At 41.3% G+C, this 25,524-nt stretch overlaps 1 protein-coding gene and 2 long non-coding RNA genes across 4 annotated transcripts in view; 2 read left to right on the top strand and 1 right to left on the bottom strand.

Annotated features, from left to right (window-relative positions):
- The first annotated feature begins 3,608 nt into the window (after positions 1–3,608).
- The window catches only part of LOC310716993, a 39,805-nt gene continuing 17,889 nt past the window's right edge, over positions 3,609–25,524 (top strand). Inside the window, exons 1-2 of one of the 2 annotated variants that reach the window (XR_014530696.1) lie at positions 3,609–3,833; positions 4,181–4,272. This is a non-coding gene — a long non-coding RNA (uncharacterized lncRNA). Of the gene's footprint in view, positions 3,834–4,180; positions 4,328–25,524 lie in introns of both variants that reach the window. The other variant, XR_014530697.1, reaches the window with a different exon arrangement.
- Positions 12,714–24,050, top strand: LOC310716997. Its single transcript, XR_014530702.1, has 2 exons — positions 12,714–12,934; positions 23,264–24,050. It is a non-coding gene; the product is annotated as an uncharacterized lncRNA (long non-coding RNA).
- Positions 13,962–22,145, bottom strand: LOC310716601 (uncharacterized protein). Its single transcript, XM_083523886.1, has 6 exons — positions 20,551–22,145; positions 20,167–20,231; positions 16,474–16,576; positions 15,907–16,002; positions 14,316–14,369; positions 13,962–14,166 (listed from the first exon to the last, which is right to left on the bottom strand). Exons 1-6 carry the CDS (start codon positions 20,953–20,955, stop codon positions 14,044–14,046), a joined length of 846 nt encoding a protein of 281 aa, XP_083380012.1. The 5' UTR covers positions 20,956–22,145; the 3' UTR covers positions 13,962–14,043.

The following is a 25,524-nucleotide window of genomic DNA, read 5'->3' as shown; positions in this document are numbered from 1 at the left end:
TATATATATATATATATATATATATATATATATATATATATATATATATATATATATATATATATATATATATATATATATATATATATAGTGTTAATAACTCAGACTGTGTCCCACATAAACATCCTAAAAATCCATAAACTCGAGAACTTTAAGGATGTGCTAAAATAAATAACAATGAATTAAAATGGAATTAAACCAATATATCAGGGCCCCTTAGTAAGACCCTCAACACAGCTGTATAAATGAGGAATTGTAAATGGCTCTGAAAAAGGAGCTTTGTCTGTAAATGTGGCTTGGCCAATGAGCACGGTTTTTTAACATCAACTGCTGGATGCACTTAAGTATTAAAATATACGCTGTGTTAATATTGTAATGTAAAATATAAAATTATGCAGGATGTGGTTTGGGACACAGCCATGGAAACAGACCCTGTTGTTCATGCTGCCATCTAGTGGCTAATTCAATTGTTTGCAGTCCTTTTATTACCCTCCCCCTCTCCCTCTCTCTCTGTGAAGGTAAATATTCTCCTGAGGTACCACTAAACAGTGTTTGTCCTTTTTCTTCTTCTCAGATCTGCCCAATTCATCCAGATGCTCTGCCTTTGGTTGGAGTTCTGTTCAAGTGGAGGCCACTCTGTGTGAGGACGGTTCCCCATCCACAGCCTACAAATCCATGATGTTACAGAGCAACTCAAAAACTTTGAGGATGGATTTGGACTGTAATTAAGATCAACAGTCTACTATTATTAGAGGGACAGCGCATGTACAGCACATTTTGGAGACAAGGTGAGGGAGGAGAGATTGAGATGGTTTGGACATGTGCAGAGGAGGGATATTGGGTATATCAGTAGAAGAATGCTGAGGATGGAGCCACCAGGAAGGAGGAAAAGAGGAAGACCAAGGAGGAGGTTTATGGATGTGGTGAGGGAAGACATGCATATTTGGTGTCACCCAGATGAGGATAAGGTTCCCTTTTGAATCTCAGGCACTTTTTCCTCTTCCATAGTCACCACTGGATCCCTAATTGGGGAAAAGATTTTTATACAATTACAAAATTTATACATTCTTTTATCACTTCATTATTTCTGTAGAGCTGCTTTGAGACGATGTATATTGTTAATAAAAGCTCTACAAATATAAATAAACTGAACTGAAAGATTTGAATAACTCCAACACTGAAAGAAAATAATGAAAATTTTATGTGTAATAAAATTGTTTTGTTATTTATTTCAGAAATCCTTGTGATATATTCAGTTTGTGCAGGTCTGACTTAAATGAAATAGTGTTTAAAAATTACTTTGTGTTTAAGTCAGTTTTGTGTTTGTATAGACCATAACGCATAAAAGGGCATTAATGGGAACATCAAAGAATGTTCTTTAAAAAAGTAACTAAGAAGTTACTTTTAACAGGAACAGATTACTTTTGGTGTAAGTAATCAACATACTTTTTGAATGAAGTAACGAGTAACTGTAACTAGTTACTATTTTTTTGTAACTAGCACAACACTGTATATATATATATATATATATATATATATATATATATATATATATATATATATATATATATATATATATATATATAAAAATTTTTCAAAGTGATGTTGACTGACAGCCAGGGTACGTCTCGCCGCTGGAGAACATCCTCCTCATGAAGTTCCGCACAAACTCTGGGAAGCGCTGCTCGATGATGCTCTGCCTCACCGACCACATCAGAGTCAGCTGCACAGACATGACAGGATTACTGAGCAACAGCTGGATGGCTAAAAAAATAGTGTCTGTACTTTAATCTGATTGATTAAAACAGGGTTTCAATGTGGCTGAATTGAAACAATTCTGCGAAAAAGAGTGAAGTGCAGGACTTATTGAGAGTTATCGCCAATGTTTTATTGTAGTTTTTTTCCCACCAGACAACCAGTTATTACCAGTTATATTTACTATATAAAATACTTTTGCACATATGGCCAGGCATGTTTGGGACCCCTTTAAAAAATGAAACCATCATTTAAAAACTGTGTTTTGTATTTACTCTAACCCAGCCATTAGGGGGGCACAAGCTAGTGCACTCTTAGTGCCGGTCCCAAGCCCGGGTAAATGGGGAGGGTTGCGTTAGGAAGGGCATCCAGCGTAAAACATGTGCCAAATCAAATATGCGGATCACAAATGAGAATTTCATACCGGATCGGTCGAGGCCCGGGTTAACAACGACCGCCACAGGTATCGTTAGCCGACAGGGTACCGGTGGAAATTGGGCTTCTCTGTGTCAGAGAAGTATGTGAGGGTGGTGCAGGACATGTATGAGGACAGTGTGACGGCAGTGAAGTGTGCAGTAGGTACGACAGACTGGTTCAGGGTGAAGGTTGAACTGCATCTAGGATCGGCCCTGAGCCCTTTCCTGTTTGCAGTGGTGATGGAAAGGTTGACGGACGAGGTCAGACAGGTGTCTCCCTGGACTATGATGTTTGCAGATGATATTGTGATTTGTGGTGAGAGTAGAGAGCAGGTTGTGAAGAGCCTGGAGAGGTGGAGATATGCACTGGAGAGAAGGGGAATGAAAGTGAGTAGGAGTAAGACAGAGTACATGTGTGTGAATGAGAGGGAGGGCAGTGGAGTGGTGCAGTTGCAGGTAGAAGAGGTGGAGAAGGTGGAGGAGTTCAGGTACCTGGGGTCAACAGTGCAAAGTAATGGAGAGTGTGTTAGGGAAGTAAAGAAAAGAGTGCAGGCAGGGAGGAGTGGGTGGAGAAGAGTGACAGGAGTGATTTGTGATAGTAGGGTATCTGCAAGAATGAAAGGAAAAGTTTATAGGACTGTGGTGAGACCTGCGATGTTGTATGGATTAGAGACAGTGGCATTGAGTAAAAGACAGGAGGTGGAGCTGGAGGTAGCAGAGCTGAAGATGTTAAGGTTTTCGTTGGGAGTGACGAGGATGGACAAGATTAGAAATGAGTTTATTAGAGGGACAGTGCATGTAGGATGTTTTGGTGACAAGGTGAGGGAGGCAAGATTGAGATGGTTTGGACATGTGCAGAGAAGGGACATGAATTATATTGGTAGGAGAATGCTGACGATGGAGCCACCAGGTAGGAGGAAAAGAGGAAGGCCAAGGAGGAGGTTCATGGATGTGGTGAGGGAAGACATGCAGGTAGTTGGTGTGAAAGAGGCAGATGTAGAGGACAGGATGGTATGGAGACGGATGATCTGCTGTGGCGACCCCTAATGGGAGCAGCCTAAAGAAGAAGAAGATTATAGGATGTGTGTGTCTCCGTGTGCGTGCACACGTGTGTGTGTGTGTGTGTGCGTGCGTGCATGAGAGAGAGCGAGGGTGACCTTTGCTCAATGACTCTTGATGTTGGTTGTGAGAAAATCAGCAACTCAGCTCTCAGAACTACAAAGAGTCTACATGGAGTAAACAAAAACAAAGTAAGTGGATGTATGTGTAACGGTGTGTAAAATAGTGAAATGAATTCATAAATGGGGACAGCGCCATCTGTCTGTTGCGTGATGGCATTTAGCACGTGAAATAGGGACCGCCCACAGCAGAGATAATGAGACTATGCTGTTGGTAAGTCTCACGTTTTCAGCAGCTGGATAATTAAATGTTAAATTGATTAAAAACACATAAATAACTGCTTTATTGCTGATTTATTCTGCAATTAAGTGTTTGTGGAACTGTTGATATGTGTTTGGCGTCGAATGTGGTGTTTTATATTGTTATTTTTAGTTTGTGTTACGAGGTTTAATTATAATTGATTGTGCATTGTCTTTGTTTTATGTAGAAGTTTCTTTTCATTCTCCATGCGGGTTCCCTTATTTCCTGTTCTCCATTGTGCAGGTATGTTGTAAGATGTGTTGTATTAATGTGTTTTAATGTTTTAGCTAATTGTTTAAATTGAACTGTGTTCGCCGCTAGGTGGGGCTGTTTACCCTCCAATCCAATTTAATTGAATTGTTTAGTTTTTCATTTATTTGTGATCAACTCATTGAAAATGTCTATTAAAGCTGTCAAATTGCAACATTTTATACACTATACTATAACAACGCATAAAGCTTTAATTGATTTAAAAAGATTAAAAAAGAGAGAATTGTTTTAAATAAAAGCAGATGTAATGAGACTATGCTGTGGAAGTTTCTTTTAATTCTCCATGCGGGTTCCCTTATTTCCTGTTCTCCATTGTGCAGCTCAGCAGAAAGGACTGCCCGGGAAAGACCATCTCATATAAACCTACTGCCTTTTGTTGATTAGAAGTACACACTAAACATAAACAAGGTAAGTGGATTTAGACACTTGCATGCCATCCTGCTGGTAATTTGACAATGAAAAGCGCAGCAAGCAACATGAGAAGAGCCTGACCCCAGCAAGCTGCAGGATTCATCTCCTTCAGACAGCAGATCCAGATTTTGCAGCAATTGTAAAGAGACAATCTGCACTTGCATTGCCTGTGGTGAATTTACTTGTTAAAAAAAAAAAGTGATTTGCTGTAAGGAATCCTGGCAAAACTACACACACATACTAGAAAATTGTGATAGAAAACTGAAATAAGAGAAATTAATGGAAAATTCCATCCCCTGGTGGTCTAGTGGTGATCTTAAGATGCAGCGCTCTCACCGCTGCGACCCGGGTTCGATTCCCGGTCAGGGAACCAACCCCAGCCACTCTTAGTGCCGGTCCCAAGCCCGGATAAATTGGGGAGGGTTGCGTTAGGAAGGGCATCCAGCGTAAAACATGTGCCAAATCAAACGTGCGGAGGATCCGCTGTGGCGACCCCTAACGGGAGAAGCCGAAAAGAAAAGTAAGTAATGGAAAATTCCATAGGGAGAGGCGGAAGCTAAGCTTTATATCCACGGCTCTATTTCATGGTCTCTTGGTGCCACCTAGTGGGCAACAGTAAAAAACGCACATGTAAACTCTTCCCAACAGGGGGCACTACTAACTTTCAAAAATGCATGCATTTAAAATGTCATGGTGGAGCAATAAAAAAAAAATGTCGTTATAATAGGAGAATGGGGAAAAATCATAAATAATTTAAACTGATGCTGCAAAAAAAATAACCATGCATAAAAGTAAATTTTTCTCCCATCTTTGACACATCCAAGCCGGTGATAAATGGTAAAAAAAAATCCAGTCCACAATTATTTTTTATATCAAATTTCAGTAATTTAGTTTTTTTTCCCCCCATATCTGTGACGTCACTAATTAAATTAGCAATAAAAAATTCTGGTTTAATATTTTTTTTTGTAGTTTTGGTCAGAACTGAGGTTAATTAACAGATTTAAGTCAAAAAAGTGGAAAAAAAATATTGATCTGATATATTTTTTACACCATTTAAACTTAGTGGAAGGACACATTAGGATGTAATTTTGTACAGAGAAAACTGCTGACAAAAACAGCCTTCTTTCACCTTAGAAATATTTCTAAGCTAAGAAATATGTTATCTATATCTGATGCAGAGAAGCTCGTCCATGCGTTTATGACCTCTAGAATAGACTACTGTAATGCATTACTAGGTGGATGTCCTGCATCATTAATAAACAAGCTTCAGTTAGTTCAGAATGCGGCAGCAAGAGTTCTTACTAGGTCAAGAAAATACGATCATATAACCCCAATCTTATCGTCCCTACATTGGCTTCCTGTTAAGTTTCGAATAGACTACAAACTACTGCTACTCACTTATAAAGCACTAAATGGTTTGGCTCCCATGTATCTATCCAGTCTCTTAACACGCTACAATCCGTCACGCTCCCTGAGATCTTAAAACTCTGGGCTTCTAGTAGTTCCTAGAATAGCAAAGTCCACTAAAGGCGGTAGAGCATTTTCACATTTAGCTCCTAAACTCTGGAATAGTCTTCCTGACAGTGTTCGGGACTCAGACACACTCTCCCAGTTTAAGTGTAGATTAAAAACATATATTTTTAGCAAAGCCTACAAATAACACGTCTCACAACATAACCTTGTGCTCCAGCACAAAAAATGGCACAAAGGACAAATAAGGGTTAGCCCTTGTGTAGAATTAATATATAACACTGGTGTATAGACCGTTCTTCTGAGATCCATCAGAGAGGAACCGCAAGAGGGGCAGGTGTCACCAAGATCAAACCATGTGGTTGAAATGTTTCTCCAGTAAAAGTCAACGTGTCCCTTTAAACTGTCACATGAGTAAAATTACAAAATGATTTGCCTGCAAATATACTGAAGTATCCAAACTACTGATTTATTATAACTATAATGTTCCTATTATCATTTTTATCACAAGATGTGATCACCACAAAGCACGAAACCGGTTCACGTTTCAATACAGACGATCCGTTAGTAGACAGTAGTGCGTGTAGATACGTGATATGGCCAAAAGTATTGGGACACCGACTTCCGCACCCATATGTGCTTCTTCTCCAAACTGTTGCAGGCACATAATTGTGCAGGACGTCTTTGGATGCAGCAGCATGAAAGCTTTCATTCATTTGTACTGAGACCCAAACCTGTTCCAGCATGGCACAAAGTGCACAAAGCTCCAGCTCCATGAAGATCTGCTTCACATGGATCTCCTGCTGTAGAGCTCCAACTGTATTAAAAAAAACTTTGATACATGTTTCATGCTGATTGCACCCCAGGCCTCCTCACCTCACCTACATCAGTACCTGACTTTACTAAAACCCTGTGACTGAATGAATTTCACACAAAATCTAGAGGAACAACATCTCAGAAGACTGGATCTTATTATTACAGCTAATGGAGGATTTTGGATGTTCAAAGAGAAGCTCATAGCAATCTTATAGTCAGGTGTCCATAAACTTTTGGCCATATCACGTAGCCATAAAAATTATGAATAAATGAATTATTTTTATTTATTATTAACAGTGATAATTATTTAAAATGTTTTTAAGCATTTCAGTATATTTATTGCTTTGTTGGTTTTCCCAAATTTCTGATGGCCATTCTTTTATTTTTATTGAATATAAAAAAGTTTGATTTACAGTAAATGTAAATTGTTTTATAATAAATATTTTTAAAGATGCAAAAATTAAACCTGAACTAATAATAATAATAATAATAATAATAATAATACTGTATTTTAATTAGAAAGTTCCACAGTAAACTATGAATAAATCCACTTTTATGAACAATTAAAATAATAATGATGAACATTTTTATTAATAATTGTATATAATTAATTATAATAAATAAACTTTATATAATAATTTTTCATAATAATTTGTCTTTCTTTTTTTAAATAAATATAAAAAAATGTAATATTTAAATCTGTTTATTTTTTATTTTTTATGAATGGTTGTGAAAATAAATAAAAGATAACAATGAATAATAATATACTGTATTTTTATCAGATATTTCCACAAAAAATATAAATGAATCCACTTTTATGAACAATTCTTAAATAATAATAATAATAATAATAATAATAATAATAATAATAAAAAGGTATTTTGTATAATAATTTGGCAAATCACACAGATCAGATTGTTGTTCATCAAACACACTCATGTTCCTGTACAGGTGAGTAAACAGGTGTTTACTGTGAGTCTGAGTGTTTTCACAGCCTGAGATTTGTGTGTGTGTGTGTGTGTGTGTGTGTGTGTGTGTGTGTGTGTGTGTGTGTGTGTGTGTGTGTGTGTGTGTGTGTGTGTGTGTGTGTGTGCGCGCGCGTGCGCGTTTTGATCAAGACATAATAAATGTCCTCTCTGTCCAATTTTGGATTGTGTTGATCAGTACAGTGTTATAAATACCTGAAACTTGCCATAAATTGTTTCGACATACTTCAGACATACTTTAAAACTTGGATATAAGGGAAACAAAGTCCCAGCATGCAATGCAATGCTATAGAGCAGGGGTGTCAAACTCAGGTTCAGGTGCAATTATTTTTGGCCCGCGAGATCATATCAAATGTGTATTAGAGCTGCCCACCAGTATATATCGCATATACCGCTAATACTACAAAACCTCCAAATGTAGCTGATTGAACTCCAGTGTAGTTACACGCTCAAGTCAATGTACGACTCTGTGTGTGCTGCACAGTTTCCATGTTTCCTCCCCGACACACTGCACCAACTGCTCAAATCCTCTCTGTGTTCACCAGCACATATCTGTGTGTGTAACTGTTCTCTTTAATGAAGATAAACAAAACACCACTCATGAGTCTCACCGATGAACATCTTCACTCAATCCTCAGCTCAGCTCAGAGCCTAAACCCAGACATTGATGCACGTGCATATAAGAAGAGATGATCTGGGTTGAACCAATGTGCATGAGTAAATCAGAGTGTAAAAACTGAGCTTGAATGAATGTTGTCTTTATGCACTTTTTCTACTCCAAGGGATGGACTGGTAATAGTTAAAAGATTTTATATTGTAAGGCTACAGATAGAGAGAGATATAATAAGAAACGAATACCACTGATGTGTGTTTTATTTCAAATTTAATTTCTCATGTGTTTATAATATTAAACTTTTGTTGTTCCAGATTCAATGTTTATGCAAAACTAAAGTTTGAAATATGAAATGGTTAAAAATTACACATCTGGAGAGACGGAAAACATGCACAATTGCAATAAATTTTTCAATAAATATTGAGTTTGGCCCGAAACTTCGTCCAAATTTTACATTTTGGCCCACTGTAAATTTGAGTTTGACACCCCTGCTATAGAGGGTAAAAAAACAACAACCCTGGTTCAAAATCCGTCCTAGTTGTTTTAAAAAGGTGAGGAGCAGAAACACTAAAGTGCCGCTGCATCGCTTTCCTCATACACTGAGGAAAAAATCTGTTGCCTTCACACCGGAACATAGTCTGATTTTTCTTTGTGTATTTTCCTTTTCTCTTTGATCTCTCGCTTTCCTTACTTTCTTTTTCTCTTGGTGGAATGCTCTCTGCTCATTATTTCTCTATCTTCTCTCTCTGCAGCCGAAGACCTTGTGGTGCTCCCATAGAGGCGCTACCAGGAGACAGGCCAGTACATCAGGAGACGTGGAGGAGGCCGTAAAAAGGCAACAACCGAGCAGCAGGACCACTACCTCTGCCTTTGTGCAAGGAGGAACAGGAGGAGCACTGCCAGAGCCCTGCAAAATTACCTCCAGCAGGCCACAAATGTGCATGCGTCTGCTAAAATGGTCAGAAACAGACTCCATGAGGGTGGTATGATGGCCCGACGTCCACAGGTGGGGGTTGTGACAGGAAAAAGAGAAGAAATACATGCTCCCTCTGGACAACCTGAAGATCCGAGAAGTGGAGAAAGGCTTCATGTCCACCAAACACACATTCGCTATCTTCAACACGGAGCAAAGGTCTGAGTTAGTCCTTCATTATTGTGTTTGACCCTGAGAAGTTTTGACAATGTTTCTTTTTGATGTTCCACTAGATTTGGTGGGGGTGAAATTCAGCTACAATAGTGTTAAAAGTCAGGTAGTGGTGAGGAGGCCTGGGGTGCAGTCAGCATCAAAGTTTAATCTCAGAGGTGTTGTGGTTGGAGCTCTACACTAGGAGATCTTCCACTCCAACCTCAAATTGTAAAAAATTTAGCTTTTCCAAACGTAGCAGCGTATGTTCATCCCTATGCTCGCCTGCACCTTGATCATGTCCTGCTTTACGCCGGCCTGCCGCAGCCTGCAGCCGCTCTCGGGCACCATCGACCACCACCTGCAGCTGTGCCTGATGCTCCTCTATCCACTTGTGGACTCGACCTGCCACAGGTTCTCATACCTGACCGAGCAGGAAATCTATGGGCAACCTTGGCTCTTGCCCAAACATTAAAAAGAAGGGCGTCTCACCAGTAGTTTGGTGAGGAGTGGTGTTGTAACAGAACACCACCTGGGCTAGGCAAGATGCCCAATCTCTCTTCTGATCGGTGGGCAAGGTCCGCAACAAATTGTGTAAGGTCCGATTGAACCTCTCACACCGGCAGTTACTGGCCGGATGGTATAGAGTGCTGCGTGACCTTCCCACCTCATACAGGCTGCACAACTGTTGAATCAGGCTGGACTCAAAGTTGCGGCCCTGGTCGGAATGAATCCGACCAGAAACCCCAAATTTAAAGAACCACTCCTCTACCAAGACCCTGGCCACAGTCTAGCCTGCTGATCCCAAGTAGGAACTGCCGCCATGAACTTACTGAAAACGTCAGTCATCACAAGCACGTTTTCTTGCCCAGCCTGAGACGGCTCTAACACAGTAAAATCAACAGCTACAATCTCATATGGACGAAATGCCAATAAGTGGCCCATGTAGCTTAGGGGAATTGGTGCCACATCTTTAGCTTGTTGACACCGCTTGCACTCCTGAATCCACTGAGCCACATCTGCTGACATACCTGGCCAGTAGCAGCGTTGCCGTACCAGCTCCAAGGTCCGTTCAACACCTTGGTGTCCATGCTCCTGATGTAAAGAAGTTAACACCTCTGGCTGTAAAGAAACGGGCACGACAACCTGAAGCACTGTCTCCTCTCCATCGGGCCGGAAAGCCCTACGATATAATAGGCCCTCTTGCTTTACTTACCGGTCCAATTGCCAGAGGAGTGTAATCACTGGCTTAGCAAAAGCCCGTCACTCCTGCAGGCCTGTGCGCTGCCCTTGCCGCCAAAACCTCAAGGCTTCCCCTACCACTGAGTCCGCCTGCTGTAAAGTGCTAATATCAGGTGCCGAGCGACTGGGCCAAGCCTGCATCACATGCAAAGTGGTAACCTCCGCTGGCCCTACAATCACTGCTCGCCGCAAAAGCTCAGGCACCACAGCCCCTAACTGCCCACTACCATCGGCCTCCGATTGCGATTACTGAATCACAAAATCAAAGGCAGCCAACTCAGCAGCCCACCTTTGCTCGGTAGCACCTAACTTGGCTGTAGCCAGATGACTTAGTGGGTTGTTATCCATACATACGACACACTTATGTCCAAACAGATATTCACAAAATTTCTCAGCCATGGCCCACTTAAGGGCGAAGAATTCGAGCCTCATCGAACTATAAGTGGCCGTATTCCGTTCTGCAGGCCGAAGACCGCGGCTAGCATATGCAACGGGTCTAACCTTCCCTTCAACTTCCTGCGACAACACAGCTCCGAGCCCTGCATAACTGGCATCGACCTCCAATATAAAAGGCCGTGTAAAGTCTGCATACGTCAACACTGGCGCAGTGGTAAGCTTTCGCTTCAAAGTTTGAAATGACTCCTCACATTGTGGAGACCACACCGCTGCCAACTCTAGACTGCGCTTAACTACCTTACCTCGTGTTAGCTCTGCCACTATTCAATGTAAAGGGGCCGCCAACTTGGCGAACCCCTCAACAAAACGCCTATAGTAACTGGCAAACCCCAGGAAGGTCCGCAGCTCAGCCACTGTCCCAGGACAAGGCCACTGAGCCACGGCCTCAACCTTACCCGGGTCTGTTACTACTCCCAAGGCAGAGATTACATGCCCCAAATATGTAACCTTTTCCTGAAAGAACGCGCACTTTTCTAGCTTTACCTTGAGGCCTTGGTGCTGTAAGGCGTTGGCAGGGGACAGTGTAGCTAGACAACAATTTACATTGTTATTTACAATTTACAAACTGTGGTAAGAATTTCCAGAACCGGGGTGATGTAGCTGAGGTCGAGGAACTGCCCAATCCTGAGTTTACACACAAATGGGTGTAGCCGAAAGAAGAGGAAGAAGAAGAAGTCAGTAAAGTTTTTAACAAGATTGTTTAACAGTATTTTGTAAGGTGAGAGGATGCCTGAGGAATGGAGGAGTGTGCTGGTACCGATCTTAAAGAACAAGGGAGATGTGCAGACCTACAGTAACTACAGGGAAATTAAGTTGATCAGTCACACAATCAAGAAAGAGGAGTGGAAGCCAGGCTGAGAGAAGAGGTGACCATCTGTGAGCTACAGAATGGTTTTATGCCGAGGAAGAGCACCACAGATGCATTATTTGCTTTGAGAATGTTAATGGAGAAGTATAGAGAAAGTCAGAAGGAGTTGCATTGTGTGTTTGTGGATTTAGAGAAAGCGTAGGACATAGTGGAGAGAGGAGTTGTGGTATTGTATGAGGAAGTCATGTGTGTCAAAAAAGTATGTGAGGGTGGTGCAGGACATGTATGAGGACAGTGTGACAGCATTGAAGTGTGCAGTAGGAACGACAGACTTGTTTAAGGTGGAGGTTGGACTGCATCAAGGATCGGTTTCGAGACCTTTCCTGTTTGCAGTGGTGATGGACAGGTTGATGGACGAGGTCAGACAGGAGTCTCCGTGGACTATGATGTTTGTGGATTATATTGTGATTTGTGGTGAGAGTAGGGAGCAGGTGGAGAAGAGCCTAAAGAGGTGGGGGTACACGCTGGAGAGAAGGGGAATGAAAGTCAGTAGGAGTAATACAGAGTGCATGTGTGTGAATAAGAGGGAGGGCAGTGGAGGTGTGCAGATGCAGAGAGAAGAGGTGGAGAAGGTGGAGGAGTTCAGGTACCTGGGGTCCACTTTGCAAAGTAATGGAGAGTGTGTTAGAGAAGTGAAGAAAAGAGTGCAGGCAGGGTGGAGTGGGTGGAGAAGAGTGATAGCAGGCGTGATTTGTGATAGAAAAGTATCTGTGAGAGTGAAAGGGAAAGTTTATAGGACTGTGGTAAAACCTGAGATGTTGTATGGTTTAAACACAGTGGCATTAAGTAAAAGACAGGAGGTGAAGCTGGAGGTAGCAGAGCTAAAGATGTTGAGGTTTTCGTTGGGAGTGACGACGATGGACAGGATTAGAAATTAGTTTATTAGAGGGACAGTGCATGTGGGACGTTTAAGAGTCAAGGTGATGGAGGTGAGATTAAGGTGGTTTGGACATGTTTAGGAGGGACATGGGGTATATCAGTAGGAGAATGCTGAGGATGGAGCCGCCAGGAAGGATGAAAAGAGAAAGACCAAGAAAGAGGTTTATGGATGTGGTGAGGGAAGACATGCAGGTAGTTGGGTTAAAAGATGTAGAGGACAGGGGGGTATGAAAACGGAGGATCTGGTCTGGTGACCCTAATGGAAGCAGCCGAATAAAAAAGAACAAACTTACATAAAACACTTTTAAACATGAATAAAATCAAACACTGAACATCATATTAGGACACAATTAATCAATCACATCACATGCTACAGGGCCCACAATTCGACTATCATCCACTTCAATATCATTAATCATCGCACTAAAATAACTCAAATAAGTTTCATACAAGAGTTATGTCAGGGATTCCCCTGCCACGCCCCCCTCGGTAGCAGTCACGCTGCCTCGTTTTGCCACGCCGGCTTTGATTCCCAACAGCTGTGGCTTGTTAAGGAGATGACTATATTAACTCCTGTTTTTGAGTCACAGGCTGTCGGTTCTTGAATGTCATGCTGGTGATACCGTGGATCCTCGACCGCCAGCCTGTCGACCGCTGGTTCTGGTACCTGACTCGGTCTCCGAGGATTACTCGTTGGTGTTGGTAATCTACTTTTGTTTTATGGATATTGCCCTTTGTTGTGGATTACTCGTCCCGAGCGGATATCCTTTCTTTCAATGACTCTTCGCGTTTTGTGTGTATTTTGAGTTAGAATAAAGGCATGATTGAGTTACTCCTGCTTCCGCGTCATCACCCTGACAAGTTATAACATTATACAACATTATTTATGCATATTAAACAAGGATGATTTTTATATTTGCCTTTTAATCCGCTTTGAAAACACCAGCGATCTGAGAAGCGCGTGCTCTCTGTGTGATTACTTCGCTCACCTCTGTGACGTCATGCACAGTGCCCGTAATAAAATAAAATATCACTTTAATAACACGTGTGTGTGTGTGTGTGTGTAAGAAAGAGAGGACTTTGTTTATGCTGTACCTGGGTTTAGGGGAGGTGTTCCTGAGCACATATTAAGGATAAAAAAGCGCAAATGGAATGGATTGGGATGAAGCTCCTGCTTCAGCTCCAGTCAACTCAGGTGTGATGCAGTTGTGAGGGGGGGGAGGAGAACTGCGATTCGTTAGTAAAGCTCCACAAATAGATACATCTCATTTAAATATTGATGTGTGTGTTTGTGTGTGTCTTTAGCTGTAGTCGATGTCCTACATTTCGAGCCAGAAGGTTGGTGTGATTAGGAAGAGAGTCAGAGCTCCAAACAAGTTCTCCTCCGGTTTTAGCTCATAAATCCGTTTCTCCACCATCAGCCGAGTGTGGTATAGCAGGAACTACACACACACACACACACACACACATTCTCATTGATTTACATTTCCTTACAATTGTTTTAATAAGAACTGTTGCAAATGCAGTGAAAGTGCAGTAGTAATGGTGTAACACACACACACGCACTCGGATGGATTAAGGATGAACTCACCCGAGTAAAAAAGACGACCCCGATAGCAGTGTACAGCATGGACAGCCACTTAATCTAAACACAGGAACAAGGAAACACTGTTAGTGTGTGTTACAGTGATTGTTATACAGTGTTTGTTTGTGTGTGCAACAGGCACTGTAATATGCATGCGCTTTTTTTGTGTTACATGGTGTATAATGTATTAAGGCAAAGAGTTACAGTGAGGAAAATAAGTATTTGAACACTCTGCTATTTTGCAAGTTCTCCCACTTAAATTGTAATTGTCTGTAATTGTAATTGTAGGTGCATGTCCACTGTGAGAGACATTATCTAAAAAAAAAAAAATCCAGAAATCACAATATATGATTTTTAAACTATTTATTTGTATGATACAGCTGCAAATAAGTATTTGAACACCTGTCTATCAGCTAGAATTCTGACCCTCAAAGACCTGTTAGTCTGCCTTTAAAATGTGCACCTCCACTACATTTATTATCCTAAATTAAATGCACCTGTTTGAGGTCGTTAGCTGCATTAAGACACCTGTCCACCCCATACAATCAGTAAGAATCCAACTACTAACTTGGCCAAGACCAAAGAGCTGTCCAAAGACACTAGAGACAAAATTGTACACCTCCACAAGGCTGAAAAGGGCTACGGGGAAATTGCCAAGCAGCTTGGTGAAAAAAGGTCCACTGTTGGAGCAATCATTAGAAAATAGAAAAACCTAAACATGACTGTCAATCGCCCTCGGACTGGGGCTCCATGCAAGATCTCATCTCGTGGGGTCGTCATGGTTTGAAATCATGCATGGCACGGAGGGTTCCCCTGCTTAAACCAGCACATGTCCAGGCACGTCTTAAGTTTGCCAATGACCATTTGGATGATCCAGAGGAGTCATGGGAGAAAGTCATGTGGTCAGATGAGACCAAAATAGAACTTTTGGGTCATAATTCCACTAAACGTGTTTGGAGGAAGAAGAATGATGAGTACCATCCAAAGAACACCATCCCTACTGTGAAGCATGGGGATGGTAGCATCATGCTTTGGGGGTGTTTTTCTGCACATGGGACAGGGCGATATTAAGCATATTAAGGTTCTGGCGTGGCCTAGCCAGTCTCCAGACCTAAACCCAATAGAGAATCTTTGGAGGGAGCTCAAACTCCGTGTTTCTCAGCGACAGGCCAGAAACCTGACTGATCTAGAGAAGATCTGTGTGGAGGAGTGGGCCAAAATCCCTCCTGCAGTGTGTGCAAACCTGGTGAAAAACTACAGGAAACCGTCGACCTCTGTAATTGCAAACAAAGGCTACTGTACCAAATATTAACATTGACTTTCTCAGGTGTTCAAATACTTGTTTGCAGCTGTATCATACAAATAAATAGTTAAAAAAAATTGTGATTTCTGAATTTTTTTTTTTTTAGATTATGTCTCTCACAGTGGACATGCACCTACGATGACAATTTCAGACCCCTCCATGATTTCTAAGTGGGAGAACTTGCAAAATAACAGGGTGTTCAAATACTTATTTTCCTCACTGTACTTTGTGTGTGTGTGTGTGTGTGTGTGTGTGTGTGTGTGTGTGTGTGTTACGATGAGTGTTAGTACTTACATACTGAAAGGAGAGGACGATGGCTGTGATGATGCCTGCTATTAAAAGCACAATGCACAGAACACAGAACAAACCAGGACGGGAGGTGAAGTCCACCTAAATACACACACACACACACACACACACACACACACACACACACACACACACACACACACACACACACACACACACACACACACACACACACACACAGAGAGAGAGAGAGAGAGAGAGAGAGAGTTGTGCAGTCAGTCAGTTTCACAAAAGTATCCTGAACAGATGCAGTACTGAACTCACACTGACAGGAAGTAATGATGATGATACTCCAACACATGTTGGGGATGAGGGTTGGGGTGTGTGTGTGGTTGGGGTTGTGCTACATGTTTATGATATTGGGGTATAACTGGGGGCAGACTCAGGGGTTACAGGGTGACTCAGGGGTTCAGTGTCAGGAACAGTCTGGGTTGGTTTTTACCAGCAGGAGATGAATGTTTGAAGAGGGACAGGTGGCCATTGTAAGGTAAGAAAAGGGTTTTATTCGATAAGAACAAAGGTGTGTTTTCAGAGCCCCTGTCTGGTCTTTACCTTGGTCTGGAAGCTGAACACTGTAATGGCCACACACACCACCACCATCATTACCAGAAACAAGAACACGGTCTTCGTCTCAAAAAAACTAAAAGCAAAGAAACAGGAGGGTGAGGTTTAATACACGTTACACTGCTAATTAACACCAGCATTAAATTCAGTTGTGTTTTACACACACACACACACACACACACTTTAATGTAGTGAAAGTGAAGTGTAAGAGGACTGTAATAGTACAGTAGGAATACGGTGAGAGTGCTGTAAGAAAACTGTAATAGAACAGTAAGAGAAGAGAAAGAATACTGTAGGAATGCTGTATACAGGAGGAAGACAGCAGGAGGATGGTATGAGTAAAGAAAGAGTACAGTATGAGATCAGTATGAGTGCAGAAAGAGTTCTGTTTTTCTGTACTCATAATGTACACTTTCAGTACTCATACAGTACTCCTATAGTACACATACAGTACTCATACAGTACTCACAGTACTAATACAGTACTCCTATAGTACTCATACAGTACTCCTCTAGTACACATACAGTACTCACAGTACTAATACAGTACTCCTATAGTACTCCTATAGTACTCATACAGTACTCATACAGTACTCATACAGTACTCCTATAGTACTCCTATAGTACACATACAGTACTCACAGTACTAATACAGTACTCCTATAGTACTCATACAGTACTCCTCTAGTACACATACAGTACTCACAGTACTAATACAGTACTCCTATAGTACTCATACAGTAATCCTATAGTACACATATAGTACTCATACAGTACTCCTATAGTACACATACAGTACTCACAGTACTAATACAGTACTCCAATAGTACTCATACAGTACTAATACAGTACACATACAGTACTCACAGTACTAATATGGTATTCTTACAGGATTCACACAGTATGCCGATAGTTCACATACAGTACTCACAGTACTCATACAGTACTAATACAGTATTCTTACAGGATTCACACAGTACTCCTATAGAATAAATCCTATAGTATAAATAGTGTAAGAGTACTTTATAAATACTGCAAGAGTACTGTATAAATACTATAAACACTGTGAGTACTTTGAGGATTTGGGGTGCAGGATGTAATAAAATCTCAGTGTGTATTTCAACAAACTTCACATATAAAAGTGTGAACACCGGCGTTACCCAATCACCTTTTACACCACATTTATCTGATCAGCTGAGATGTGTTTGGTCTTTGATGTTTCCTTCTTGTGTTTCAGCTGTGATTCAATTTATTTCAATGTTATTTTTATAGAGTTTAACAATAGACACTTCCAAAAGCAGCTTTACAGAAATCATCATCTTATTCTTTCGGCTGCTCACATTAGGAGTCTCCACAGCGGATCATCCGTCTCCATACCCCTCTGACCTCTATATCTGCCTCTTTCACAACAACAACCTGCATGTCTTCCCTCACCACATCCATGAACCTCCTCCTTGGTCTTCCTCTTTTCCACCTTCCATTCTTCTACTGATATACTCCATGTCCCTCCTCTGCACATGTCCAAACCATCTCAATCTCACCTCCTTCACCTTGTCTTCAAAACGTCTTAGATGCGCTGTCCCTCTAATAAACTCATTTCTAATCCTGTCCATTGTCGTCACTCCCAACGCAAACCTCAACATCTTCAGCTCTGCTACCTCCAGCTCCACCTCCTGTCTTTTACTCAATGCCACTGTCTCTAAACCATACATCATCCAGGTCTCACCACAGTCCTATAAACTTTCCCTTTCATTCTTGCAGATACCCTACTATCACAAATTACTCCTGTCACTCTTCTCCACCCACTCCACCCTGCATGCACTCTTTTTCTTCACTTCTTTAACAAACTCTCCATTATTTTGCACTGTTGACCCCAGGTACCTGAACTCCTCCACCTTCTCCACCTCTTCTCCCTGCAACCGCACCACTCCACTGCCCTCCCTCTCATTCACACACATGTACTCTGTCTTACTCCTACTGACTCTCATTCCCCTTCTCTCCAGCGTGTACCTTCACCTCTCCAGGCTCTTCTCCACCTGCTCCCTACTCTCACCACAAATCACAATATCAAACGCAGACATTATAGTCCACGGAGGCTCCTGTCTGACCTCGTCCGCCAACCTGTCCATCACCACCGCAAACAGGAAAGGGCTCAGAGCCGATCCTTGATGCAGTCCAACCTCCACTTTGAACCAGTCTGTCGTTCCTACTGCACACTTCACTGTCTGACTGTCTGGCCCCTGTCTGACCTCTTCCCTTAACCTCACACTACAGTCTTCCTCCTTCAGTGTCCACCATATTATTCTTCTTTCAGTCCTCACTCTCCTCCTCTTCTTCTTCACCTCCAAAACCCTCCTACAGACCACCATCCAATGCTGTCTAGCTACACTGTCTCCTGCCAACACCTTACAGTCTCCAATCTCCTTCAGGTTGCATCTCCTACATAGAACATAGTCTATCTGTGTGCACCTTCTTTCACTCTTATACGTCACCCTCTGATCCTCCTTCTTCTTAAAATACATGTTCAACACAAATCTACCACTATCTGCCCTTCCCCATTCCTCTCCTTAAAGACATACCTACCCATCACCTTCTCATCACCTCTGTTCCCTTCACCTACATGACCATTAGTCTGCCATAATCACCAATCTTTCATTCCTAGGTTCACCTTCTACCACTTCATCTAACTCACTCTAGAATTTTTTCTTCTCCTCCATCTCACAGCCCACTTGTGGATCATAAGCACTGATGACATTTATCATCACTCTATCCATCACTTTTCCAGCTTTACGATCATCACTCTATCAGAAACTCTCTTCACCTCCACTACATTCTTATTGTACTCTTCCTTCAGAATCACCCCTACACCATTTCTCTTTCCATCCACACCATGATAGAACAGTTTAAATAGCAGCTTTACAGAAATAAAGATTATAAAATACACATTTATGTTAGTTGTTATAATTCAGACTCAGGTGAGAGGGCGTGGCCTTGAGTTTGAATGTGGAGCTGTATAGTGTACTGATTTTGTGTGTGTGTGTGTGTGTGTGTGTGTGTGTGTGTGTGTGTGTGTGTGTGTGTAACCTTGAAACTGATCCAAAACAAACGGACATGCCGAGAGTCTGTGGGAGAGAGAAGTGAAATTAACCGTCTACATTTCATCCTCTACACTCGTTTATCAGAGAAAATGAGAACAATGCAGAGAAATGTTTTGGCTGAAACATTGTGACATTCTGACGCCCTGCAGGCTGAATTCTGGTGTCGTTTATACACTTACAAATACGATCAGGGAAATCAGGTTCCTAGGAAATCGTCTCCTGTGATAGAAAGAAGAGTAGAAACACAATTTCAGAGTGTTTTAGTGCACACATTACTGAACACAGCAGATTACAGGATCTACTCACCTTAAACTTTCAAAGCCAGCCAAACAGCCAGAAATGTAGAGAAAAGCAAAGCTGTGGAGAGAAACACCACCTTCATCATCATCATCATCATGTTTTATTTTGTGTCTGTAATTAACATGGATAAATAACCAGAACTCACACAGACACCCCGTAAACAATAGGACACTCGATGATGAAGAGACGCAATGGATCACTGTAGGACATAAACACACGTGTCATGTGTGTGTGTGTGCGTGCATGTGTGTGTGTGTTTATTCTGTAAATGGATGAACACTCACACGAACGTGAACACCGCAACGATTAAGGCTGTCACTAACAGCTGCAACGCCAGAATCAGAAAAACCTGCAACACGACGACAAACAGCATCTTATAGAATAATGTACACGCTATTGGGACACCCGACTTTTCCAGACGTATGAACTTCTTCTCCAAACTGTTCCCACAAAGTCTGAGGTACACAACTGTATGTCTAGTGGAACATTTTCCCAGAAGAGTGAAGGTTATTATTAGAACAGGAAATGGAGACTAAATGAAATGTTCCAAACAATTCACATAGCAATCGTATGGTCAGATGTCCACATACTTTTGGCTCTATAGTGTACCTGAAAACATTCTAAATCTTTATTAGAACATTTCCTCAGTACAAAATCACACGTCTCACCTTTCTGATGAACGCATGCCGAATACTTTTATTTTCCCAAATTGCACTGGGGTCGGAGTCCTCAATATCTCCTGAGGACAAAAACACAGTGCAGATGTGTATGTGAGTGTGTGTGGTTATTGAGTGTGTGTGTGGGTGTGGGAGTGGGTGTGTGTGTGAGGACTGTGTTGACGCTGTACCTGGGTTTAGGGGAGGTGTTCCTGAGCACATATTGAGGGGAATAAGCGTGAATGTTTCTGGGGGTGGAACTCCTGCTCCTGCTCCTGCTCCTGCTCCTGCTCCTGCTCCTGCTCCTGCTTCAGCTCCAGTCAACTCAGGTGTGGTGAAGGTGTGAGGGGAGGCAGGAGAACTGCCCCTCTGATGTTGGGACTCTTCATTAGATGGAAGAAGTTCAGACTTAAACATGATGGTGATGCTGTGAAATAGAAAACATACTTTCAGAACAAGCTTTGATAGCTTTTATGATCAATCAATCAATCAATTAATAAGTCAACCAATAAACCATTTAATGAATCACTATCTAAGTAAAAAATATTGAGACAAGAGAAGTTCATAGAGGTGAGACGAGGTGAGACGAGGTGAGACGAGGTGAAATGAGGTGAGACGAGGAGACGAGGTGAGCTGTAAGGAATATATTCTGAAGGATTTTACAGTCTGTCCTGCATGCAGTCCAAATATTCCAATGAGTTTTAATTTTTTACAATAAGTTTTAATTACAGAGAAAAAGCATCATTCTTTATGTTCTCTTTAGAAATGTTACGTTTTCATGAGTTTCTTGGAAAAGTTTGGCTAATTTTACTGAAAATCAAATGTTGATTTAATGCCTCCCTCAGATTTCATAATTGTATTAAATTGTGCAATATATAAGAAAGAATTTTATTCTGTTATCATTCACTTTCATTACAAAATAAATAAATGAATAAATAATGCAGGAGAGAAAATATGCAATAAAGATGTATGAGGACATTAATTTTATATTGAGTATTAAAATAAGTGTTTAAAATAGTGTTTAATCTGCACAATGATAAAGACGTAAGAAGTAATAAATAAATAAAAAGTCTTAATATTTCATCTTCGTTTGGGGATTCCTGCATAAACTCCACCCCTTTGTAAAGTCCAACCTACTCGCGGTAAAAGCCCCTCCCACTTTTATCCCGCTGCGCGCACGTTGGTCACTAGGCAACATGGAGGCGCGCGCGCACACAGAGTGGAAGTTAGAGGAGTAAAATGTGATGAATGCAGGAAGAAGCTCCTTCATTTATTACAGCATTTTGATTAATGATTTTCTTTTCCGTTTGACCAATTTCACTACGAACTCCCCCAAAAAAATGCTTTAAAGCTGATAAATATGTGCTTTGAGATGTTTTTTCTCTTCATTAGCAGAATGTTCACATGTTTAAGAGTCATTACAGCTGCATCAAAGAATGTTGGAGATGTTTGAAAGAGTTTTGTTGTGTGGGTCAAATGTGCGCACCTTCTCTTATCTCAAACAGCGCAGACTGAGAGCTGTGTAGTGATGATGCAGTCTAATAGCCTTTTTATCAATGACACATCCTGTGACGTCTTTAGTGGGCGGAGCTTAAGTGGAGGCACAACCAGATTTGTTCTTTTTTTTTTAAAACAATGGCTGATAAAATCCGATTTAATCAGACTGTGTAAAGTCTCTCAGTGTCCAGGAGCGTAAATGTTCTTTGGAACGAGACCCGTACACTCGCTCCAGCTCCAGTTGAGTGGCCTGATATCTACACCTATCTGATAGAGAAACTAAGTCAAGTTCAGTTGAGGTCAATCTATGAATATTTCTGTACAGTCAATTAAACACCTGCATCTTTTTAACAACAGCATCTTTACTTGTCCATTTAATAACAGATTAAACTGTTTTCCATCATCAGATCAGATGTTTGACACTTTAAACCTGTACGCTGTATCTCCATTACTGAGCCCCGATTCAGTTTCATAAGGACCAGTAATAAATGATCTTCCAGCATGAGACGTTCACTTCTGCATACTGTCTTTTATATTTACATTAACCATCTGAAGATGACTGAAGTTACACCAGTGAGAAACAGAAAGTGTGCAGCATCGCACTCTTTTAGCTCTGCCCTTCACTCGCGCACCGCTGGTACAGTGACCATCTGTGAGCAGCAGTATGTTTCATGCCGAGGAAGAGCACCACAGAATATTATTGCTTTGAGAACGTTAATGGAGAAGTATAGAGAAGGTCAGAAGGAGTTGCATTGTGTGTTTGTGGATTTAGAGAAAGCGTACGACAGGGTGGAGAGAGGAGTTGTGGTATTGCATGAGGAAGTCTGGTGTGTCAGAGAAGTATGTGAGGGTGGTGCAGGACATGTATGAGGACAGTGTGAAGGCAGTGAAGTGTGCCGGGAGTGACGACAATGGACAATGGGCATTGAGTAAAAGACATGAGGTGGAGCTGGAGGTAGCAGAGCTGAAGATGTTGAGATGTTCGTTGGGAGTGACGATGGACAGGATTAGAAATTAGTTTATTAGAGGGACAGCACATGTAGGACGTTTCGGAGACAAGGTGAGGGAGGTGAGATTGAGATGGTTTGGACATGTGCAAAGGAGGGACATGGGGTATACCAGTAGGAGAATGCTGAGGATGGAGACACCAGGAAGGAGGAAAAGAGGAAGACCAAGGAGGAGGTTTATGGATGTGGTGAGGGTGTGATAGGTAGTTGGGGTGAAAGAGGCAGATGTAGAGGACAGGGGGGTATGGAGACAGAGGATCTGGTCTGGTGACCCCTAATGGGAGCAGCCGAAAAAAGTAGAACAAACTCACATAAAACACTTTTGAACTACTGAACCACTTTTGAACCACTTATGCTCCACTACCTGCTCAACAGTTTTGGGTTTCCTTTGTTGCGTTTTTTGTTTTATGATGCACCAAATGGTAAAGGTCTAAACTCCAGACGGGTCAGTTCAGCACCCAGACTCTTCTTCTACGAAATCATCTTATTGAAATAGATGCAGTCTGCAGTTAACATTGTGTCGCCCAAATATACAACACCTTTCCTAAAAAAGATTTTATTTCTTTAATTCTTTATTTCTGAGAGACTGTGATGTGTGTGATGATGACGATGATGTATCCCTGTGTTTGTGTGTGTTGGTGTGGAGGTATCTGCAGGAGTACGCTGCTCTGGGAACAGGAGGAGGAGTCTATCACTCCAGAGATCAGATCCTCTCCGGTTCTCCGCAGCACTTTTTCCTTTGGAGGACATGCTGCGATTCCAGAAGGAGCACGGAGACGCTCAGAGCTTCATCGTTCTCGCTACCACAGTATTCCCTTCTCTCTTTCTCTTTCTCTCTCTCTCTTTCTCTCTCTCTCACACACACACACACACTCTCTCTCTCTCTCTCTCTCTCTCTCTCTCTCTCTCTCTCTCTCTCTCTCTCTCTCTCTCTCACACACACACACACACACACACACACACACACACACACACACACACACACACACACACACACACACATACACACATGCTATAATACTCCATAGAAAACTCTATAGGAAAGTCAGAAACTAAGCTTTCTATCCACAGCTCTATTTTATGGTCTTGTAGCGCCACCTAGTGGTCAACAGTAAAAACAGCAAACGTAACCTCTTCCAAACAGGGGTCGCTACTAACCTTTAAAAATGCATGCATTAATAATGTCATGGTGGAGCAATTAAAAAAATGTCGTTATAATGAGAGTCAACAGGGAAAATGCCACTAACAACAAATGAGGATGTAAATAATTCAAGCTGATGCTGCAAAAAAACTAACCATGCAGAAAAGTCCGTTTTTCTCTAATCTTTGACACATCCAGGCCTGTGATAAATGGTCAAAATTATACATAAATATTATTACATTTAACATATTATTATTAGCATTATTCAAAGTTGATATTGCTCAAAAAGATGTCTGGTTCGCCCCTCCCACACTTTTAGCAGGAACTGTTATCATTTAAAATGAGGAGCATTTCAGCTGGGAGTCGTAACATTTGGGCAGGGTGGGGCAGCATGGGGCAGCGTGGGGCAGGGTAGGGCAGGGTGGGCTGCGTAGGGCAGCGTGGGGCAGGGTGGGGTGAACCAGATATAGTACATGGTCACAACTCGTAAGACTCATAAACTTGTAAATCTTTGTTTATTTTTTCAAATGGCAAAGCAGTTACTGTAATGCAAATGCAAACGGTAATGCAAGATTTGTTATTGTGTTTGTATTATAACACAATATATGCGTCCACACAGGGAAAACACAATTACAAATCCAAATACAATTTACAGTTCCTTTTGAAAATGTCCTGAAATATCCTTCATAACTAAAAAAAGGAAAACTCCTCAAGAGCAGCAGTTGTGTCCATTCTAGATTCAGTTGGAATTAATCAGAATAATATAGGACTCACACATAGTGGTGAAAGAAACAGAAAGAAAGAAAGAAAGAAAGAAAGAAAGAAAGAAAGAAAGAAAAAAAGAAAGAAAGAAAGAAAGAAAGAAAGAAAGAAAGAAAGAAAGAAAGAAAGAAAGAAAGAAAGAAAGACGAAAAAGAAAGAATTAACTACTATAAGACATCTAGTTATGAAGGATATTTCAGGACATTTTCAAAAGGAACTGTAAATTGTATTTGGATCTGTAATTGTGTTTTCCCTGTGTGGACGCATATATTGTGTTATAATACAAACACAATTACAAATCTTGCATTACCGTTTGCATTTGCATTACAGTGACTGCTTACAAGTTCATGAGTCTTACGAGTTACGACCATGTAATATTTAAATATCAATATTAATTACCACGTCTGCTTTTTTATGTTTTCTGCATCGCGTGTGTAGCTGCCAAAACTCACATGGAATCACAATTCGATTTGCAGGTGCATTTTTGATGCCTTGCACGGAAATCTATCAATCAACTGTCAGGGGTGGGACTATATTATTGGGCGTGTCTGTATTTGAAATCGACGTCACTCACAGTCG

The sequence above is a fragment of the Silurus aristotelis genome, assembly GCF_946808225.1.
Source record: "Silurus aristotelis genome assembly, chromosome: 21".
Taxonomy (NCBI): domain Eukaryota; kingdom Metazoa; phylum Chordata; class Actinopteri; order Siluriformes; family Siluridae; genus Silurus; species Silurus aristotelis.
This window is presented reverse-complemented; position numbering and strand designations above follow the sequence as displayed.

Bases quoted from the DNA above. Each gene is read 5' to 3' on its own strand.
- LOC310716601 (XM_083523886.1), bottom strand. From the start codon at position 20,955: ATGTTTAAGTCTGAACTTCTTCCATCTAATGAAGAGTCCCAACATCAG. The intron at 14,370-15,906 runs GTAAGTACTAAC...TCCTGTGTTTAG, and splicing joins TCGTCCTCTCCTTTCAGTAT to ATTAAGTGGCTGTCCATGCT. The intron at 14,167-14,315 runs GTGAGTTCATCC...GTGTGTGTGTAG, and splicing joins GGGTCGTCTTTTTTACTCGG to TTCCTGCTATACCACACTCG.